The sequence below is a fragment of the Nycticebus coucang genome, chromosome 10 (genome assembly GCF_027406575.1).
Source record: "Nycticebus coucang isolate mNycCou1 chromosome 10, mNycCou1.pri, whole genome shotgun sequence".
NCBI lineage: Eukaryota > Metazoa > Chordata > Mammalia > Primates > Lorisidae > Nycticebus > Nycticebus coucang.
Genome location: NC_069789.1, coordinates 104,847,459 through 104,865,251, shown reverse-complemented (window position 1 = coordinate 104,865,251; position 17,793 = coordinate 104,847,459). Strand labels below are relative to the sequence as shown.

Genomic DNA, 17,793 nt, shown 5'->3' with positions numbered 1-17,793 from the left:
GCTGACTTTTGTCTGGGAGGGGTGGGGGGGAGCCAGGAAACCACCCCTCCCGCACCCTCCGCCGGGTGGCGGGGACAAAGGGGAACAACGAAGCCGTGGACTGGGGCTTGAGGGGTGCCGCCGAGGGCAGCCGGGCTGGACCCTGTCGGAGTCGGGGTGCACAGCGCCTCCCCACCTCCACCCGCCGCACAGCTCCCCTCCCGCTCCCTGCTGTGTCTCTTACTGAAGCAACTTTGTTTTGAACGGATTGAACCGCTCGGTCCAGCCAGCTCAGAGGCGACCAGAGCCCAGGCCCGCTCTCCCAGGGTCTCCGCACAGCGGAGAGGCGCAGGTCGGTCTGTGGTCCCCCTCTACTCACAGTCCCACCCACCGTCCCGCCGCCCCTCGACCGCCGCTCCGCCCGGTTCTGGCGCTCCGAGGCTGGGCGCGGGGCGGGGCCCGGAGCCCACCTTGCTCGCCGGCTCCTTACTCCGGTCGATCCGCGCCCGCGTGAGGGACTCGATCCGGGACATGGTGGCCTCGGACCCTGGTGTCCGGCTATTGTCGGGACGGCTGGGGGAGGGGTCCGCGCGCTCGGGCCTCGGGGACAGGAAGCTCTACTCCCCTCGCGGGCACCGGCGCCAGTTCCTCAAACCCGAGTCTCCTCCCCCGCCGGCTCAGGAAGGGGAGGCGGGGCGCCGGGAGGCGGGGTACGGGTGCGGGCGCTCGCTCCAGACCCGGTGCTGGGTTCGCGTCAGGCCGCTGGGACTAGGCAAAGGTCCCCAGACTCGTCTGGGGCCCCTCTGCCTGTCTCCCTTCCCGCGCCTGGGGTGCCCTTCGCCCCACGACCGCCCCGCAGCCCCGCGTCTCCCAAACCCAGCTCAGGCCCCACTGGGCCGGGTCTCCCCCTTCCCTCCCTGCCCCCACTGCCTCCCTTCAGCAATTCAAAAGGCTGGAAGGCCGGACGCCTCCACCCCGGCTCTCCAGGGAGCCTGGGACCAGTTCCTTCCTGGCTAACCCGGGCCCACAAAACAGGGCTAAGCCCACAGATCCCTTTTCCGATTGGGGGCAGGGGTGGCGAGAGGATGGGAACAACAGGGGAAATACAGGCTGGGATTTCGGTCTGCTGGCTGGGAAGTGAGAAAGTGTGAGGAGAGGGTTCCCCCAAACCTTTGGGGCCTTCCCGGCCACATGCTGCTCACCCCCTCAGCTCCGCCTCTGCCAGCCACTTGATGGAGGGGGCTGGACTTGCCACCTTTTCTAAAAGCTAAGGAGCAGAGGAAGTCCGTCCACGTGTCTAACCCCAGTTCGTTCTGTTGCAAGTTAAGCGGAAACTGAAAGACTAGAAACCAGCCTGTTCTATCGCGGCAGGGAGGGCTCTGCCAGTTTGTACACAGGAAGGTGGCCGAGGCAGGCCATTCGTGTCTCTGTAGCCTTTGCCCTAACCAGAGCCATCCTCCACTTTGGGTTTAGTGCTACTGGGAAATTTCTCTCCCACAGTAACTGTAATGACTCAACACTGCAGTTCGTTCGTTTCTGCTTCTCAGGGTCTCCCATTTCTCAGAAGCGTGGAGAGCCCCAGCATGGAGCATTCTGTTTGCAGAATCCTGCCAGATTCTGGTCCCAAAAAGTGTGGAGGAGGGAGAGGAAATCCAACCCAGATCTAGCCATTCTGCCCTGCTCAGCGGGGCCAGGCTGCAGGTTTGAAGCTCAATGCAGCACTCTCCTAAGTGCCAATTTTAGCTTCTGTCTCTATTTTGGGCTTCACTGCCTCACCACTGACTGGGCTGGTTGATCTCCTCACCCCCAGCACCAGCACCCACACTGCCCCTCTGCTTCCCCTCCTGCCTAGCAACTCCTTCACCTCCTTTTTCATCCATTACCCTGTTTAGAATCCTATAGCAAAGGCCAGAAAAAAAGGAAAGGAAATACACCATGTCCAGTACAGGCTGGATGGAAATTAGAAAGCAGAAGGATCCTAGCACTTTGGGAGGCCTAAGCGGGTGGATTGCCTGAGCTCACAGGTTAGAGACCAGCTTGAGCAAGAGCCAGACCCCATCTCTAAAGCCGGGTGTTGTGGTGGGCACCTGTAGTCCCAGGTACTTGGGAGGCTGAGGCAAGAGAATCACCTGAGTGCAAGAGTTTGAGGTTGCTATGAGCTGTGATGCCACAGCACTCTACCAAGGACTCTGTCTCAAAAAAAAAAAAAAAAGCAAGCCGAAGGAGCTTTCCCAAGACCAGATCTGGCTCCTCCAGCTTGCACTTGCAGGGGACACCTATAGGAAAGCTTCAGGAACTCCCCCAAAACTGGTCTGAGGCTTCTGACCCCAGAACTCCGGACTTACCCCACCCCCATAGCCAAGGATGAGGAATGTACTAAATTTAAAAACAACTAGAGGGCAGAATCCTGGCCTCAAGTTCCACCCACTAGGGGCCTAGAGACTAGGGCTGGGCTGGGACTTCAGCTTTTCTCCCAGGCCTGGGAGAGTGCTGGAAGCTAAAGATAGAATCTTAAAGGGCTCAACTCCAGCTTAGGTACCAATAAACCTAAGACTTGAACCTGAATTGGGGTTTGTCTAGGGACCTCTCAGTCCCCAAACCCAACTTAGAAGGTCTCTATAAAAGAAAAGGACTACCCCTCCAACACATTTCTGTCTCCCACTTCAAACTTCAGTCCAGTTTCCATACCATTTGCTGTTTGTTACCCTACCTCTTATCTTATACCCTTTTCTTTCTCCTAGGAGATGAATACAAGGAGGGGAGTTGAAGGTGTGGTATGGAAGTAGAAGGGTAGAGAGAAACTCTACCTTTAAAAACACCTGTGTTGGGCCAGGCATGGTGGCAGGTGCAGTGGCTCACACCTATAATCCTACTAGCACTCTGGCCAAGGTAGGTGGATTGCTGGAGCTCACAGGTTCGAGACCAGCCTAAGGAAGTTCCAGACCCTGTAGTCTTAGCTACTCGAGAGGCTGAGACAAGAGAATCGCTTAAGCCCAAGAGTTTGAGGTTGCTGTGAGCTATGACACTATGACACTCTACTGAGGGCGACAAACTGAGACTCCATCTCAAAAAAACAAACAAACCTGTGTTTAGTGAGCTTGGCCTGCAGCTTGGCTCAATTTCCATTTTCTACAGCCTTTCAAACACTGAACACTTATCCTTTCTCCTTGGCATCTCCCACCCCTTTTTCCAAACCCTTCATTCCAACCCCCCCAACACACTTTTATCCAGTGATATCTTTCAGATTTTCAGAAATTATTTTTTTAGATTACAAAAAAACAAAAATTCCTGCCAGAATCTAGGCACCACCTTGTTGAGCCCATTTAACCTGACAAAATTTTAGGAAAAGGGAGGAGGCCCCAGGGAGAAACATGGTTGTTAAGAGTCTTGGCTAGTTGATAAAGGAATGAACCTCCTGGAGTTATCTATGCCTACATTCTACACTGTCCAGGAGGTAGTTTGTTTTTCTTCTTATTACTTTGGATCCTGGACTCTCTGGAAAGGGATGATTAAGCCCTAATTGCCTCCAGTGGCCATCCCATTTCTCAGAAGCACAGAGAGTCCCAGCATAAAGGATTCTGTTTGCAGAAGCTGGTGTTAGAAGGGAAGGATGAGAGGGGATAAACTGTTGTGTTAGGTTTACTGAGCAGAAGCAGTGGCAACATATAGCCAAAGCTCTGGGTTTGTAAGATAGTGCCACCTCTTACTAGTTGTGGGATCTTGGACGCGTAACTTAACCTTTAACTTATCTTGTCTGGGGCAGCGCTGTGGCTCAGTGAGTAGGGCGCCAATCCCATATACTGAGGGTGGTGGGTTCAAACCCAGCCCTAGCCAAACTACAACAACAACTTATCTTGTCTGTGAAGTGGAGATTAAAATGCTTATCTTTGCCAGAGTTGTTGTTATAAGAATTAAATGTGATGACCTCTAGAAAGTGTTCGTCAGTTGTGCAATGCTCGTCAAGTAGGAAGGAGTAAGCCACTTCCTTCTCTCCACTGCTTGGCTGAGCCTCTCTCCAGCCCCACCTCTGATGCTTACCTGGTTATGCCTCCTCATCCTATACTGAGAGTGGGGGAGGAAGAGATTAATTGAAGCAGGCCTACACATTCATGAAGGTAGAAGGAAGATGGACATGGGTGGCGCCTGTGGCTCAAGGAGTAGGGCGCCAGTCCCATATGCCAGAGGTGGTGGGTTCAAACCCAGCCCCGGCCAAAAAAAAAAAGAGAAGAAGGAAGATGGACAAAGAGATGGCAGAGAGGGAAACAGAAAGTTGGGACCACAGACCTTGGGGAGGTCTGAAACCTTCAACCAAGGTCAGTCCTGAGTTACTCTGGCTCTTTCCTACTCCCAGTCTGGGATCCAGAGGCTCTGCCCACATTCCCCTTCGCCAGGTTACTCAGTCCTCCACAGACTGTTAGGCAAGGGTGGGCAAACAGACCAACTGTGAGCTGGATGGCCCCTGGGAGGAAGTGACTTGCCCTGCCATTCCCATTACAGGAAGTGAGGATGATCCCACCTGGCTCTCCTGCCCTGAACTGAGAGAATCTGTGGGGACCTGGGAACCAGACCCCAAGGTCTCTGTATTTGCTTTGTGCTCTAGAGATCTCTGCTCTCCCAAGGGAGAGTAGAATCCTCACTGCCCCCCCTGTCCCCCCCTCTGCTAGCTTTTAGATTCTCCAACTGCTACCCTCCTGAGAATTGCCTAGTAGTTTCATGCTTCCACCAGCCTCAACTCCCCACCCATGGCCATGGTGAGAAGGTGCCACAAAAATGCCCTGGTTTCATCTCCACTTTCCCAGCCCACCCAGCTGAAAGGCTGGCAGAGGGAAGGCCTTGGTGCTATGGGTGGAGGCCAAGTAAACTTACTGGGTGAGAATCCTTCCCTCTTCTAGGTGAATATGCTGATATCTTCCTGGAGTTTTTCTCAATGCTCAGAAGCCACCCCAAGCCCCAAGTTGGAAGGTAAGTACACTTGGAAAGGTCATGAGAGGTAACATGGGGTGGCCCATTCTGCCAGTAAATGCAAAAAGTGGAAATGGATTCAAGTGGCAGACAGTCCTAGTTTCAACAGAGCCTGAATAATAATAATAATAATAAAGTATGAGAGTAGCAGGCCTTCTCTTCTTGGGGCCAGAACAGGCAATACACATGAGGGAGCATGTGTTCCCATAATCATAATTTTCCTAGCTTCCATTCTGCTGTGGTCTGATTTCAACTCCTTTAGCTGCCTTATCTACCCATAAAATTATGAGTGGGAGAGCACTTTGCAAACTCTAATACTCTATGAAAAAGTAAAAAGTATTGCTGTAATGGCGGCACCCATAGCTCAGTGGGCAGGGTGCTGGCCACATATACCAATGGTGGGTTCAAACCCGGCCCAGGCCAGCTAAACAACAAAGACAACTGCAGCAAAAAAACAGCCAGGTGTTGTGGTGGGCACCTGCAGTCCCAGCTATTTGGGAGGCTGAGGCAAGAGAATCACTTAAGCCCAAGAGTTTGAGGTTGCTGTGAGTTGTGATGCCATGGCACTCTATTGAGGGCCACATAGCGAGACTATCTCAAAAAAAAAAAGAAGTATTGCTGTAATGATTGTCATTATTATGGCCAGTGGTTTAAGATTTCTGCTGCCTACTTCTTAGCTATGTGAGGCCTAAAGAGAGGAAGGGCTCTAGGCTATTCCTCAGCTTCTCAGGCTCTGGGCCCTTATCCCCCTCCAGCTGTTCACAGCTGGCAGTGAAGCCAGAGGCTTGGAGAAAACAGAGAAAAAGTAATTTGCTGGGACACAGAGACAGAGACTGAGTGAGAGCATGTGTCGCCTAACATTCGAACCATTGCCCTGAGTTTCTGTTTATTTTTTTTTTGGGAGGGGAGGGTAGCGCTGTGACATCATAGCTCACAGCAACTTCAAACTCTTAAGCTCAATCCATCTTCATGCCTGAGGCCTCCCAGCTGAGACTATGGGCGCCACAATACTCAGCTAATTTTTCTATATTTAGTAGGGACAGGTCTTACTATTGCTCAGGCTGGTCTCAATCTCCTGAGCTCAGGTGATCCACCCACCTCAGCCTCTCAGAGTGCTAGGATTGAGTGCTAGGCTCAGAGGCGTGAGCCACCCCACTCCAGCCTGCCTTGAGTCTCTTAATAGGGAGAGTTGGGGCAAGGGATAGGGGAGGTTATGGGGGGATGGGAAGAAGGAATTGAGGAGGGCAGTGAGTCCTAGGCCTCCTGCTTCCTCTCCTGACTCCTACCTTGGCCTTTCCGGTCATGCCCAAGAGGAAGCTGAAGGTGCGTCGCAGGGAGGAGCCTGCCCAGGAACCTGAGTGCCCTTCCAGCTGGCTAGAGCTGTAGAGAGAAAAAGAAGAGGTGAGGAGATGGAGACAACTGGAAAAGAAAAAGATACTCTTCAAGAAATGGTAAGTGAAGGTGGCATCACCATCAGAGCAAGTATGGAGAAGGGGCTAAGAGGGCGAGGAAGAAGGAGAGAGAAAGGCAAGCCTCACCACAACCTCCTAGGACTTCCTGGATGTGGACACTTTAGTTTCCCAGGCCCCTCTATTTAGGAGGAAAACTGCAAGCTCCTCCCAGATAAATGCAGACTCCTCCTTCCTACCTAATCCAGCCTCAGGATGGGAGGGCCCAATCTCCTCTCCTGCTCCCCAGCGGAAGTGGTATGGGGCGGGGCTCTCTAGGGGGGCATTTTCTTCTCTCTGAAAGAATAACAGCCCTGTGTAGGAAGGACCCTCTCGGAGTTTGGAAAGGGCCTCTGGGCCTAAAGCCAGTAAGGACTGAATTTCCTGGGATTTCATCAGCCCCATCCCATGAGCTAATCCCAAACCCAGAGCCAGGAGGATGTGTCAGCTGAAGATTTTCAGGACCACAAATCAGAGCCTGATATCTTAAAGGGGCCACTACATGCTCATACCACCCTCATGAGAGGGCTGACATGCTCTAATCAGCCTTAAGCCATGGGAGCCAGACCAACAGGTGCAGATTCTGTGTGCTTATTTATGTGGTCATGGAAATCTCGGCCTCCACCTAGATTCCTGAGCTGTGCCTTTCAGGCCCTGCCCTCTCACTGGGAGTTCTCCAGCCATTGCCCAGCTCTTCTTAGGGCCTCTCACATCAAGTTATTATCTGAGCCATCCAGCGCTGACCTGGTCTCTGGACTTCACCAAGACCATCAATAGCCCAGCTGCCCTCTCGCCTGTGAGTCATTGACTGCAGCAAGCTACTCCCTCTTTCTTTTTTTCAAAGGACACCCTGTGGCCTGGATAGCCCTTTTCTTTCCCTAATTTTTTCCCCCATTCCACAGGGTTATGAGAAACTGGGTGAGCCCTCCCTTGCCAAAGAGAATGAATTCTGTACAGCTCAGGGAAGGATATTTGGAGGCCTTTAACCAGAAATATTAAGGAAAGCAATGATTCAGGAAGCAGTGAGGCACATGGGGCTACAAAATCATGGCCCAGACCCATCACTTCTTCCCTAGCTAGGCCTTTGAAGGGCTACAAATTCCCCAAACTCACCTTTTCCTGAGGTCAGTGGCAGAGGACTGGGATAAATACCCTGCCAACACAAAAGGAGAGGAGAAGTGTCTAGCTAAAACCAGACAAAGGCGCTCAGGGCTTTCTTTCCCCACCCCCTCCACCTGGATCAGGTTCCCAAGCTGCAGGTGCATGTGACAGCCATTCCTGAGGGAGGGAGGGCACTGGCGGGTAGGGGAAGAGGGCGGGGTCTGAACGGAGCAGAGCTGAAGAACTTCAAATCCCTAGGAGCAGAGCACCAGGGTTATGTGGAGAATGACACAGGTTTCAGTTCTGTTTCTGGTGAATGGGGAGGGCAGAGGTTTACACTGAACTCCCCATACTTCACCTTGAGGGCAAGGTCCATTGCAGGTAACTGTCCCCCATCTCTGGCAACAGGGGAGGCTAGAGAACCTCACTGTGTCCTGTGTCATCCTTCATTGGTAAGAAACTCAGAATGCTGAAGTCATGAATTCAGATCTCTCATTGAATAAAGGCATTTTGGGGTCTCCAAGGGCATGTGGCTAGACATAATCCAGGACATCTGGACGCTAAACAGCTAGCTCTGGGCTGATGAGATGGATAGGGGAAGAGGCCACCCCTATTTTGCTCTCCACGTTTACTCACCATCTGAATCAGAGCAGTCCAAGAGGGAGTTGATGCCACTCAGGGATACAGACTTAGAAAGCATACCAGTGGCTGAGTGCGCCAAAGGGCCAGCAGGTGGATAACAGGAATCCTGACCCTAGAATTATGCCAAAAAGGCCTCAAATAGCAAGCTTCACCCATCTACCACCATGGTCTTTGCTTTCTCACAGTTTGGTTCCTCTTCAAATCCAGGCCTCCTAACCCCTCTCCACTACCCATATCTGGGATATTGAACTTGAAGCAGTTGGGACATTATTCCTGCTATTTAGCCTTCATTAATCTGCTTCAGTTCAAGCCCAGGCTTTCTTTTTTTTTTTTTGGCAACAGAGTCTATGTCACCCTGGGTAGAGTGCTCCAACTCCAACAACAGTGTTCACAGCAACCTCCAACTCTTGGGCTTAAGTGATTCTCTTGCCTCAGCCTCCCAAGTAGCTGGACTACAGGCACCCGCCACAAAGCCTGGCTATATATTTTTTGCAGTTGTTTAGCCAGCGCTGACCAGGTTTGAACCCCCCCCCCTCAGTGTACGTGGCTGGTGTCTTAACCACTGTGCTATGGGCGCCGAGCCAGCCCAGGCTTTCTTATTTTATTTATTTATTCTTATTATTATATTTTTTGAGACTGAGTCTCAAGCTGTTGCCCTCAACAGAGTGCTGTGGCATCAGAGCTCACAGCAATCTCAAATTCTTGGATTTAAGCAATTCTCTTGCTTCAGACTCCCAAGTAGCTGGGACTACAGGTGCCCACTATAAAACCCGGCTATTTTTTGGTTGCAATTGTTGTTTAACAGGCCTGGGCAGGCTTGAACCCACCAGCCTTGGTGTATGTGGCTGGCTCCCTACTCACTGAGCAACAGGTGCCGAGCCAACCCAGGCTTGCTTTCTTTTTTTTTTTTGCAGTTTTTGGCTGGGGCTGGGTTTGAGGCTGGGTTTGAACCCACACCTCCCGCATATGGAACAGGTGCCCTACCCCTTTGAGCCACAGGCACCACCCACACGCCTTCTTAATATAGAAAATATACTTGAGGCTCAGCGCTAGTAGCTCAGTGAGTAGGGCGCCAGCCACAAACACTGAAGCTGGCAGGTTCAAGCCTGGCAGGGGCCTGCTAAACAACGACAACTGCAACCAAAAAATAGCCAGACGTTGTGGTGACACCTGTAGTCCCAGCTACTGGAGAAGCTGAGGCAAGCGAATCAGTTGAGCCCAAGAGTTTGAGGTTGCTGTGAGCTGTGATGCCACAGCACGCTACCAAGGGTGACATAGTGAGACTCTGTCTCAAAAAAAGAAAAGAAAATATACTTGAAAAGAAAAGATTTACCCTGAATGGCCTTCAGAGATAACAAACTCAACTCTATAAAAGCCAGATAGGTAATGATAAAAGAGGAGGCAGTCTGGGTTTAAGACAACAGGGAGTGGAAATAATCATAGACCATGCCTAGCCTTTAGAGCAGTGGTTCTGGGGCGGCACCTGTGGCTCAAAGGAGTAGGGCACCGGTCCCATATGCTGGAGGTGGCAGGTTCAAAGCCAGCCCCGGACAAAAACTGAAAAAAAAAAAAATAGAGCAGTGGTTCTCAACCTTCCTAATGCCGTGACCCTTTAATACAGTCCCTCATATTGTAGTGACCCCCACACACGAGGAGCGGTGTCTCAGTTCCTAAGACCATCGGAAATATGTGTTTTCCGATGGTCTTAGGTAATCCCTGCCAAAGGGGAAAGAGGTCGCGATCCATAGGTTGAGAACCGCTGCTTTAGAGAATGACTTTGTCTCAAGCCTACATGGAACATTACAAAAACTGGCCACGGGCGGCTCCTGTGGCTCAGTGAGTAGGGCGCCGGCCCCATATGCCGAGGGTGGCAGGTTCAAACCCAGCCCCGGCCAAACTGCAACAAAAAAATAGCCGGGCGTTGTGGCGGGCGCCTGTAGTCCCAGCTGCTCGGGAGGCTGAGGCAAGAGAATCGTGTAAGCCCAGGAGTTAGAGGTTGCTGTGAGCCGTGTGATGCCATGGCACTCTACCCGAGGGCGGTACAGTGAGACTCTGTCTCTACCAAAAAAAAAAAAAAAAAAAAACTGGCCACATATTTGGCTATAAGGCAAATATCAACACATTTCAAATGATCTATATTATAGATATCATAGCAAATAACCTAGAAGTTCCTCTTCAGTAGATGAGATAAAGTAACTGTAATCAATTTAAACATTGAAATACTATTCAATAAAAATGAATAAACCACAGTTCACTTACCATTGTGAATTAATCTTTCAAAAATAACGATGAATGAAAGAATCAAGACACAAAAGATAGCCAGGCCCAGTGGCTTACACCTGTAATCCTAGCACTCTGCAAAGCTGAGGCGGGTGGATAGCTTGAGCTCACAAGTTCAAGACCATTCTAAGCAAGAGAGAGACCCCATCTCTACAAAAAAAAAAAAAGAAAAACTAGACTGGGCGCAGTGGCTCACACCTATAATTCCAGCACTTGGGAGGCCAAGGCGTGTGGATTGCCTGAGCTCACAAGTTCGAGACCAGTCTGAGCCAGAGTGAGACCCTAGCTAGGCATTGTGGTGCGCACCTGTAGTCCCAGGTACTTGGGAAGCTGAGGCAAGAGGATCGCTTGAGCCCAACTGTTCGAGGTTGCTGTGACTGTGATAGTACTCTACTAAAGGCTACGAAGTGAGACCCTGTCTCAAAACATGAATAAATAAATAAATTAAATTAAAAAACAGGGTGACGCCTGTGGCTCAAGGAGTAGGGCGCCAGTCCCATATGCCAGAGGTGGCGGGTTCAAACCCAGCCCTGGCCAAAAACCACAAAAAAAAAAAAAAAAAAACCAACTATAACTCATTTGGGTAGTGCCTGTGGCTCAGTGAGTAGGGTGCTGGCCCCATATACTGAGGGTGGTGAGTTCAAACCCAACCCTGGCCAAACTGCAACAATAAAAAAAAAAAAATTAAAAAAAAAACTTAATTTTAAAAAACATAGAAAAACTAGCCGGTCATGGTGGCAGATGACTGTAGTGCCAGGCAAGATTGCTTGATGCCAGTTTGAGGTTTCTGTGAGCTATGATGCCATACCACTCTACTCAAGGTGACAGAATGAGACTCCGTCTCAAAAAAACCAAAAAGACACAAAAGATCTATATACACGCAATATAGATCCTTGAGTTAGAAACATCCAACTTACGTACAATTCACAGTTGCCAATGGAGGCCATTAAAATAAGTCCCCGGGTTATGATATATGACTTATATTTACAAACTGAGGCTATTGTAGGTAATAAGTAAATGTACCTGATCCAACTTACAAACAAATTCCACTTAAGAACAAACTTACAGGGTGGCACTTGTAGCACAGTGGGTAGGGCGCTGACCACATACACTTTGAGGCTGGCAGGTTTGAACCCAGCCTGGGCCAGCTAAAACAACGACAACTGCAACAAAAAAATAACTGGGCATTGTGGCAGGCACCTGTAGGGAGGCTACTTGGGAGGCTGATGCAAGAGAATCATTTAAGCCCAAGAGTTTGAGGTTGCTGTGGGGTGTGTTGCCACGGCACTCTACCCTGGGCGACAGCTTGAGACTCAGTCTCAAAAACAAACAAAAAATAAACTTACAAAGCCAGGCACATTGGCTCACACATGTAATCCTAACACTGAGCGTAGGTGAGTGAACTCAGGAGTTCAAGACCAGCCTGAACAAGAATGAGGCCCTCCTCTCTACTAAAAATAGAACAACTAGCTGGGTATTGTAACAGGTGCCCATAGTCCCAGCTACTCAGGAGCCTAAGGCAGGAAGATCTCTAGAGCCCGAGAGTTTGAGGTTGCTTTGAGCTAAGATGCCATAGCACTCTATCCAGGGCACAGAATGAGACTCTGTTTCAAGAAAAATAGGACAGGCTGGCCACCAGTGCTCAGTGGTTAGGGCGCTGGCTACATGCTCCCAGACTGATGGGTTCGAACCCAGCCAGGGCCTGCTAAACAAAACAAAAAATAGCCAGGCATTGTGGCAGACACCTGTAGTCCCAGCTACTCAGGAGGCTGAGGCAAGAGAATCACATAAGCCCAAGAGTTTAAGGTTGCTGTAAGCTCTGACGCTACAGCACTCTACCAAGGGTGACAAAGTGAGACTCTGTCTCAATTAAAAAAAAAAAAAAAAAGGCTTGGCACCTGTGGCTCAAGCAGCTAAGGCCTTAGCCACATACACCTGAGCTGGCAGGTTCAAATCCAGCCTGGGCCCGCCAAACACAATGATGGCTGCAACCAAAAAATAGCCTGGCATTGTGGCCTGTAGTCCCAGCTACTTGGGAGGCAGAGGCAGGAGAATCGCTTGAGCCCAGGAATTGGAGGTTGCTGTGAACTGTGATACTACAGCACTCTACCCAGGGCGACAGCTTGAGGCTCTGTCTCAAAAAAAAAGAGTGGTGCCTGTGGCTAAAAGGAGTAGGGCGCCGGCCCCATATACCAGAGGTGGCAGGTTCAAACCTGGCTCTGGCCAAAAACTGCAAAAAAAAATAAATTCTGGAACCCATCTCATTTATAAGCCAGGGACTGCCTATACTGGTATGAATACATTCACATAAAGTTGAAAACAGGCAAAAATAATTGATATCGTTTAGAGACGCATACATAATTGGTACACCTGTAAAGAAAATCAATCTGAAAAGTCAAGAAAGTGGACTTGGCACCTGTAGCACAGTGGTTACAGCACTAGCCACATATACCAAGGCTGCCAGGCCCAGACCAGCTAAACAACAATGACAACTGCAACAAAAAATAGCCAGGCTTTGTGGCAGGTACCTGTACTCCCAGCTACTTGGGAGGCTGAGGCAAGAGAATCACTTAAGCCCAAGAGTTTGAGGTTGCTGTGAGCTGTGATGCTACAGCACTCTACCAAGGGCAACATAGTGAGACTCTGTCTCAAAAAAAAAAAAAGTCGGGCAGCGCCTGTGGCTCAAGGAGTAGAGCGCCGGTCCCATATGCCAGAGGTGGTGGGTTCAAAACCCAACCCTGGCCAAAAAAAAAAAAAAAAAAGTCAAGAAAGTGGCCAACTCTGTCAGAAAGAGGGTTATGAATAAGAATAAACAACAGAGCTTCTGGGTTTTGGTGATGGGTGGTTGCATGGATATTTCCTTCCTAATTATTCCTTACATTGTACATATGTAAGTTTTATTAATATATATTTTCCTCTGTGAGCATTTGAAAACAATTTTTTTTTTGTGACAGAGTCTCACTATGTCACCCTGGGTAGAGTGCCATGGCATCACAGCTCACAGCAACCTCAAACTCTTCGGCTTAAGCGATTCTCTTGCCTTAGCCTCCCAAGTAGCTGGGACTACAGGCGCCCACCATAATGCCCGGCTATTCTTTGGTTGTTGTTGTCATTGTTTTTTGTTCAAATCCGCCAGCCTTGGTGTATGTGGCCAGCACCCTAGCTGCTGAGCTACAGGCGCCGAACCTGTTTTCTTTTGTTGTTTGTTTTGTTTTGTTTTTTGAGATAGAGTCTCAAGCTGTTGTCCTGGGTAGGGTGCCCTGGCATCATAGCTCATAGCAACCTCTAATTCTTGGGCTCAAGGGATCCTCTTGCCTCAGTTTCTCTGGTTTTAGTAGAAACGGGGTCTTGCTTTTTGCTCATCTGGTCTCGAACTCGTGAGCTCAAGCAATCCACCCACCTCGGCCTCCCAGAGGGCTAGGATTACAGGTGTAAACCACCATGAAAAATTTTTGAAGTTAAAAAATATATAGGTATAGAAAAAAAAAAAGAAAAAAAATATATATATAGGTATATGGTGGAGCCTGTGCCTCAAAGGAGTAGGGCACTGGCCCCATAAGCCAGAGGTGGTGGTTCAAACCCATCCTTGGCCAAAAACGGCAAAAAAAAAAAAAATATATATATATATATATGTATAGGTCTATAGGCTGGGTGATATGGCTCATACCTGTAATCCTAGCACACTAGGAGACCAAGGCCCGTAGATAGCTTGAACTCAGCATGAGTACAAGTGAGACCCTGTCCCTATTAAAGAACAGAAAAATTGGGCGGCGCCTGTGGCTCAGTGAGTAGGGCGCCGGCCCCATATGCCGAGGGTGGCGGGTTCAAACCCAGCCCCGGCCAAACTGCCACAAAAAAATAGCCAGACGTGTGCCGGGCGCCTGTAGTCCTAGCTGCTCAGGAGGCTGAGGCAAGAGAATCGCGTAAGCCCAAGAGTTAGAGGTTGCTGTGAGCCTTGTGACGCCACGGCACTCTACCCGAGTGCAGTACGGTGAGACTCTGTCTCTACAAAAAAAAAAACCAGAAAAATTGGGTGGTGCCTATGGCTCAAAGGCGTAGGGCGCCAGCCCCATATGCTGGAGGTGGTGGGTTCAAACACAGCCCCCCGCAAAAAAAAAAAAAAAAAAAAAAAAAAAACAGAAAAATTGGCTCCGCGCCTGTAGCTCAAGCAGCTAAGGCGCCAGCCACATACGCCAGAGCTGGCAGGTTCAAATCCAGCCTGGGCCCGCCAAACAACAATGTCAGCGTTGGTGGTATAGTGGTGAGCATAGCTGCCTTCCAAAAGACAATGCCAACTGTAACCAAAAAAAAGCTGAGCATTGGGCGGCGCCTGTGGCTCAGTGAGTAGGGCGCCAGCCCCATATGCCGAGGGTGGCAGGTTCAAACCCAGCCCCGGCCAAACTGCAACCAAAAAATAGCCAGGCGTTGTGGCGGGCGCCTGTAGTCCCAGCTGCTCGGGAGGCTGAGGCAAGAGAATTGCGTAAGCCCAAGAGTTAAGAGGTTGCTGTGAGCCGTGTGACGCCACGGCACTCTACCGGAGGGCGGTACAGTGAGACTCTGTCTCTACAAAAAAAAAAAAAAAAAAAAAAAGCTGAGCATTGTGGCGGGCGCCTGTAGTCCCACCTACTTGGGAGGCTGACACAAGAGAACCACTTAAGCCCAGGAGTTGGAGGTTGCTGTGAGCTGTGATGCCACATCACTCTACCCAGGGTGACAGCTTGAGGCTCTGTCTAAAAAAAAAAACAGGGCAGCGCTTGTGGCTCAAAGGAGTAGGGCCCTCCACCCATATGCTGAAGGTGGTGGGTTCAAACCCAGCCATGGCCAAAAACTGCAACTGGGAACTATTTCAAGTGCTGAGGATACACAGATGAATAAACAAGACACAATACCTGCCTTTAAAGTAATCTCAATGTGGTGGAAAAAAACAGACACATAAAGGGATAATTTTATGATCAATAGATAGTGTAGGACCCAGCAATGCAGATAAGGGGGAACCTTTGAAAAGTCCATTGATATCTATAGGTCATTGGTGATCCAGCGGGGAGCAATTTCAAAAGAGTGGTGATAGGAAGTAGAAGTTCAATTTTAGGGCAGCCCCTATGGCTCAAAAGGGTAGGGCGCTGGTCCCATATGACAGAGGTGGCAGGTTCAAACCCAGCCGTGGCCAAAAAACTGCAAAAAAAAAAAAAAAAAAAGAAGTTCAATTTTAGTGGCTTGAAAAGAGAATGGAAATTGGGAAAGTATAGAGAGCAATTGCAAATTATTCTTTTAAAAGTCTGGATGAGCAAGGGAGGAGAGACTGGATACTAGCTAGAAGGGTAAAGAATGAAAGATTTTTAGAATTCATTTGTATTTACTAAATGTTTGTTGAGCCCCTGCTGAGGGCCAGGTATCACTGTGGTAAGTGCTGACGCAACAGGGAACAAGGCAGACACAGTGCTTGCTCCCAAGGAATGTGTGACCTAGGGAGGAGATTAGGAGGCAGTTTTGAGGCAAAGAAGGCAATGAGAGAAATGCATGTAGGGAAAAAAGCATGTAGCCAGTATGTAGGTATTCATTTTTAAAAATTAACTAAAGTACATATTTTATCCAGATTTTCTTAGTTTTTACTTATTCTCCTTTTTCTGTTCCAGGATCTCATCCAGGGTATCATGTTACCTTTAATTGTCATACCTCTTTAGGCTCCTCTTGGCTGTAGTTTTTCAGGTTTCTTATTATTATTTTTTTTTCTATTTTTTTGGAGACAGGGTCTCAACTCTGCTGTCCTGGCTGGAGTGCAGTGGTGTCATCATAGCTCTCTCACTGCAACCTCAAATTCCTAGGCTCAAGCCATCCTCATGCCTCAGCCTTCCTAGTAGCTGGGACTATAGGTGCACGCCACCACACCTGGCTGATTTTTGTTTTTTGTAGAGACGAAGGCTTACTGTATTGCTTAGGTGGGTCTTCAACTTCTGGCCTAAAGTGATCCTCCTACCTCAGCCTCCCTGAGTGCTAAGATTATAGGCATGAAGTCAGGCATCCTGTAGGGTCTTTCCCAGTTGGTATTTATCTGACGTTTTTCTCAACATTAGACTGTGGTTATAAATTTTGAGAAGAAACCACAAAGGTCAAGTGCCATTCTCATCTTATCTTATCAAGGAGAAAAAAAAAAAAATAGAAAAACTGCCCAGGTATTATGGCAGGCACCTATAGTCCCAGCTACTTAGGAGGATGAGGCGGGAGGATAGCTTGAGCCCAACAAACTGAGGTTGCTGTAAGCTAATATGATGCCATGGCACTATACCCAGGGTGAGGGAGACTCTGTCTCAAAGAAAAAAAAAATATATAGACATATAGATACATAAATTTTAAAATACTCTTCTGGCTGGGTGCCTGTGCTCAGTGATTAGGGCACCAGTCACATGCTCTGGGGCTGGTGGGTTTGAACCCAGCCCGGGCCTGCTAAACAAAAATAAATAAATAAAAAATAAAATACTCTTCTAAATATGCTTGGCGCTCATAGCTCAGTGAGTGAGGCGCCAGCCACATACACCAGAGCTGGCAGGCAGGTTTGAACCCAGCCCGGGCCTGCTAAACAATAATGACAACTGCAAAAAAAAAAAAATAGCCAGGTGTTGTGGGAAGTCCCAGCTACTTGGGAGGAGGAGGGAAGAGAATCACTTAAGCCCAAGAGGTTGCTGTGAGCTGTGATGCCATGGCATTCTACCCAGGGCAACATAGTGGGATTCTGTCTCAAAAAAAAAAAAAAAAAAAAAACTCTTCTAAATTAAATAAATAAATAAATACATATACACATATACATATATATTTTTTTGTTTTCTTTTTGAGACAGAGCCTCAAGTTGTCATCCTGAGTAGGTTGATGTGGCATCACAGCTCACAGCAACTTCCAACTCCTGGGCTCAAGCTATTCTGCCTCTACCTCCCAAGTAGCTGGGACTACAGGCGCCTGGCACAACACCTGGCTATTTGTTGGTTGCAGCTGTCATTATTGTTTGGTGAGCTCGGGTTGGATTCGAACCTACCAGCTCAGGTGTATGTGGCTGGCGCCTTAGCCGCTTGAGCCACAGGCGCCAAGCCAAAAAATAAATATATTGATAAAAGAAGGAATTATAATAGAAATTTAAAGACATTTTATAACTGAACAATAAGGAAAATATAGAGCAAAACTTGTGGGAGATGGCCAAAGTGGTTTTTTTTTTTGAGAGACAGTCTCACTCTGTCGCCCTCAGTAGAATGCTGTGGCATCACAGTTCACAGCAACCTCCAACTCTTGGGCTTAAGCGATTCTCTTGTCTTAGCCTCCCAAGTAGCTGAGGCTACAGGCGCCTGCCACAACACCTGGCTATTTTTTGTTGCAGTTGCCATTACTGTTTTAACTG

The 17,793-nt window shown here is 49.0% G+C and overlaps 1 protein-coding gene across 6 annotated transcripts in view; it reads right to left on the bottom strand.

Moving 5' to 3' along the window:
- Positions 1-17,793, bottom strand: part of ARHGEF2 (Rho/Rac guanine nucleotide exchange factor 2) — a 77,813-nt gene that overhangs the window by 32,659 nt on the left and 27,361 nt on the right. For 4 of the 6 annotated variants that reach the window (XM_053604596.1, XM_053604593.1, XM_053604594.1 and 1 more), the window contains 3 exons: positions 8,127-8,244; positions 7,503-7,542; positions 6,228-6,321 (listed from right to left, as the gene is read on the bottom strand). In XM_053604596.1, coding sequence (XP_053460571.1) covers positions 6,228-6,321; positions 7,503-7,542; positions 8,127-8,244 — 252 coding nt within the window. Of the gene's footprint in view, positions 1-449; positions 793-6,227; positions 6,322-7,502; positions 7,543-8,126; positions 8,245-17,793 lie in introns of those variants that run through there. The other 2 variants (XM_053604598.1, XM_053604600.1) reach the window with 2 other exon arrangements.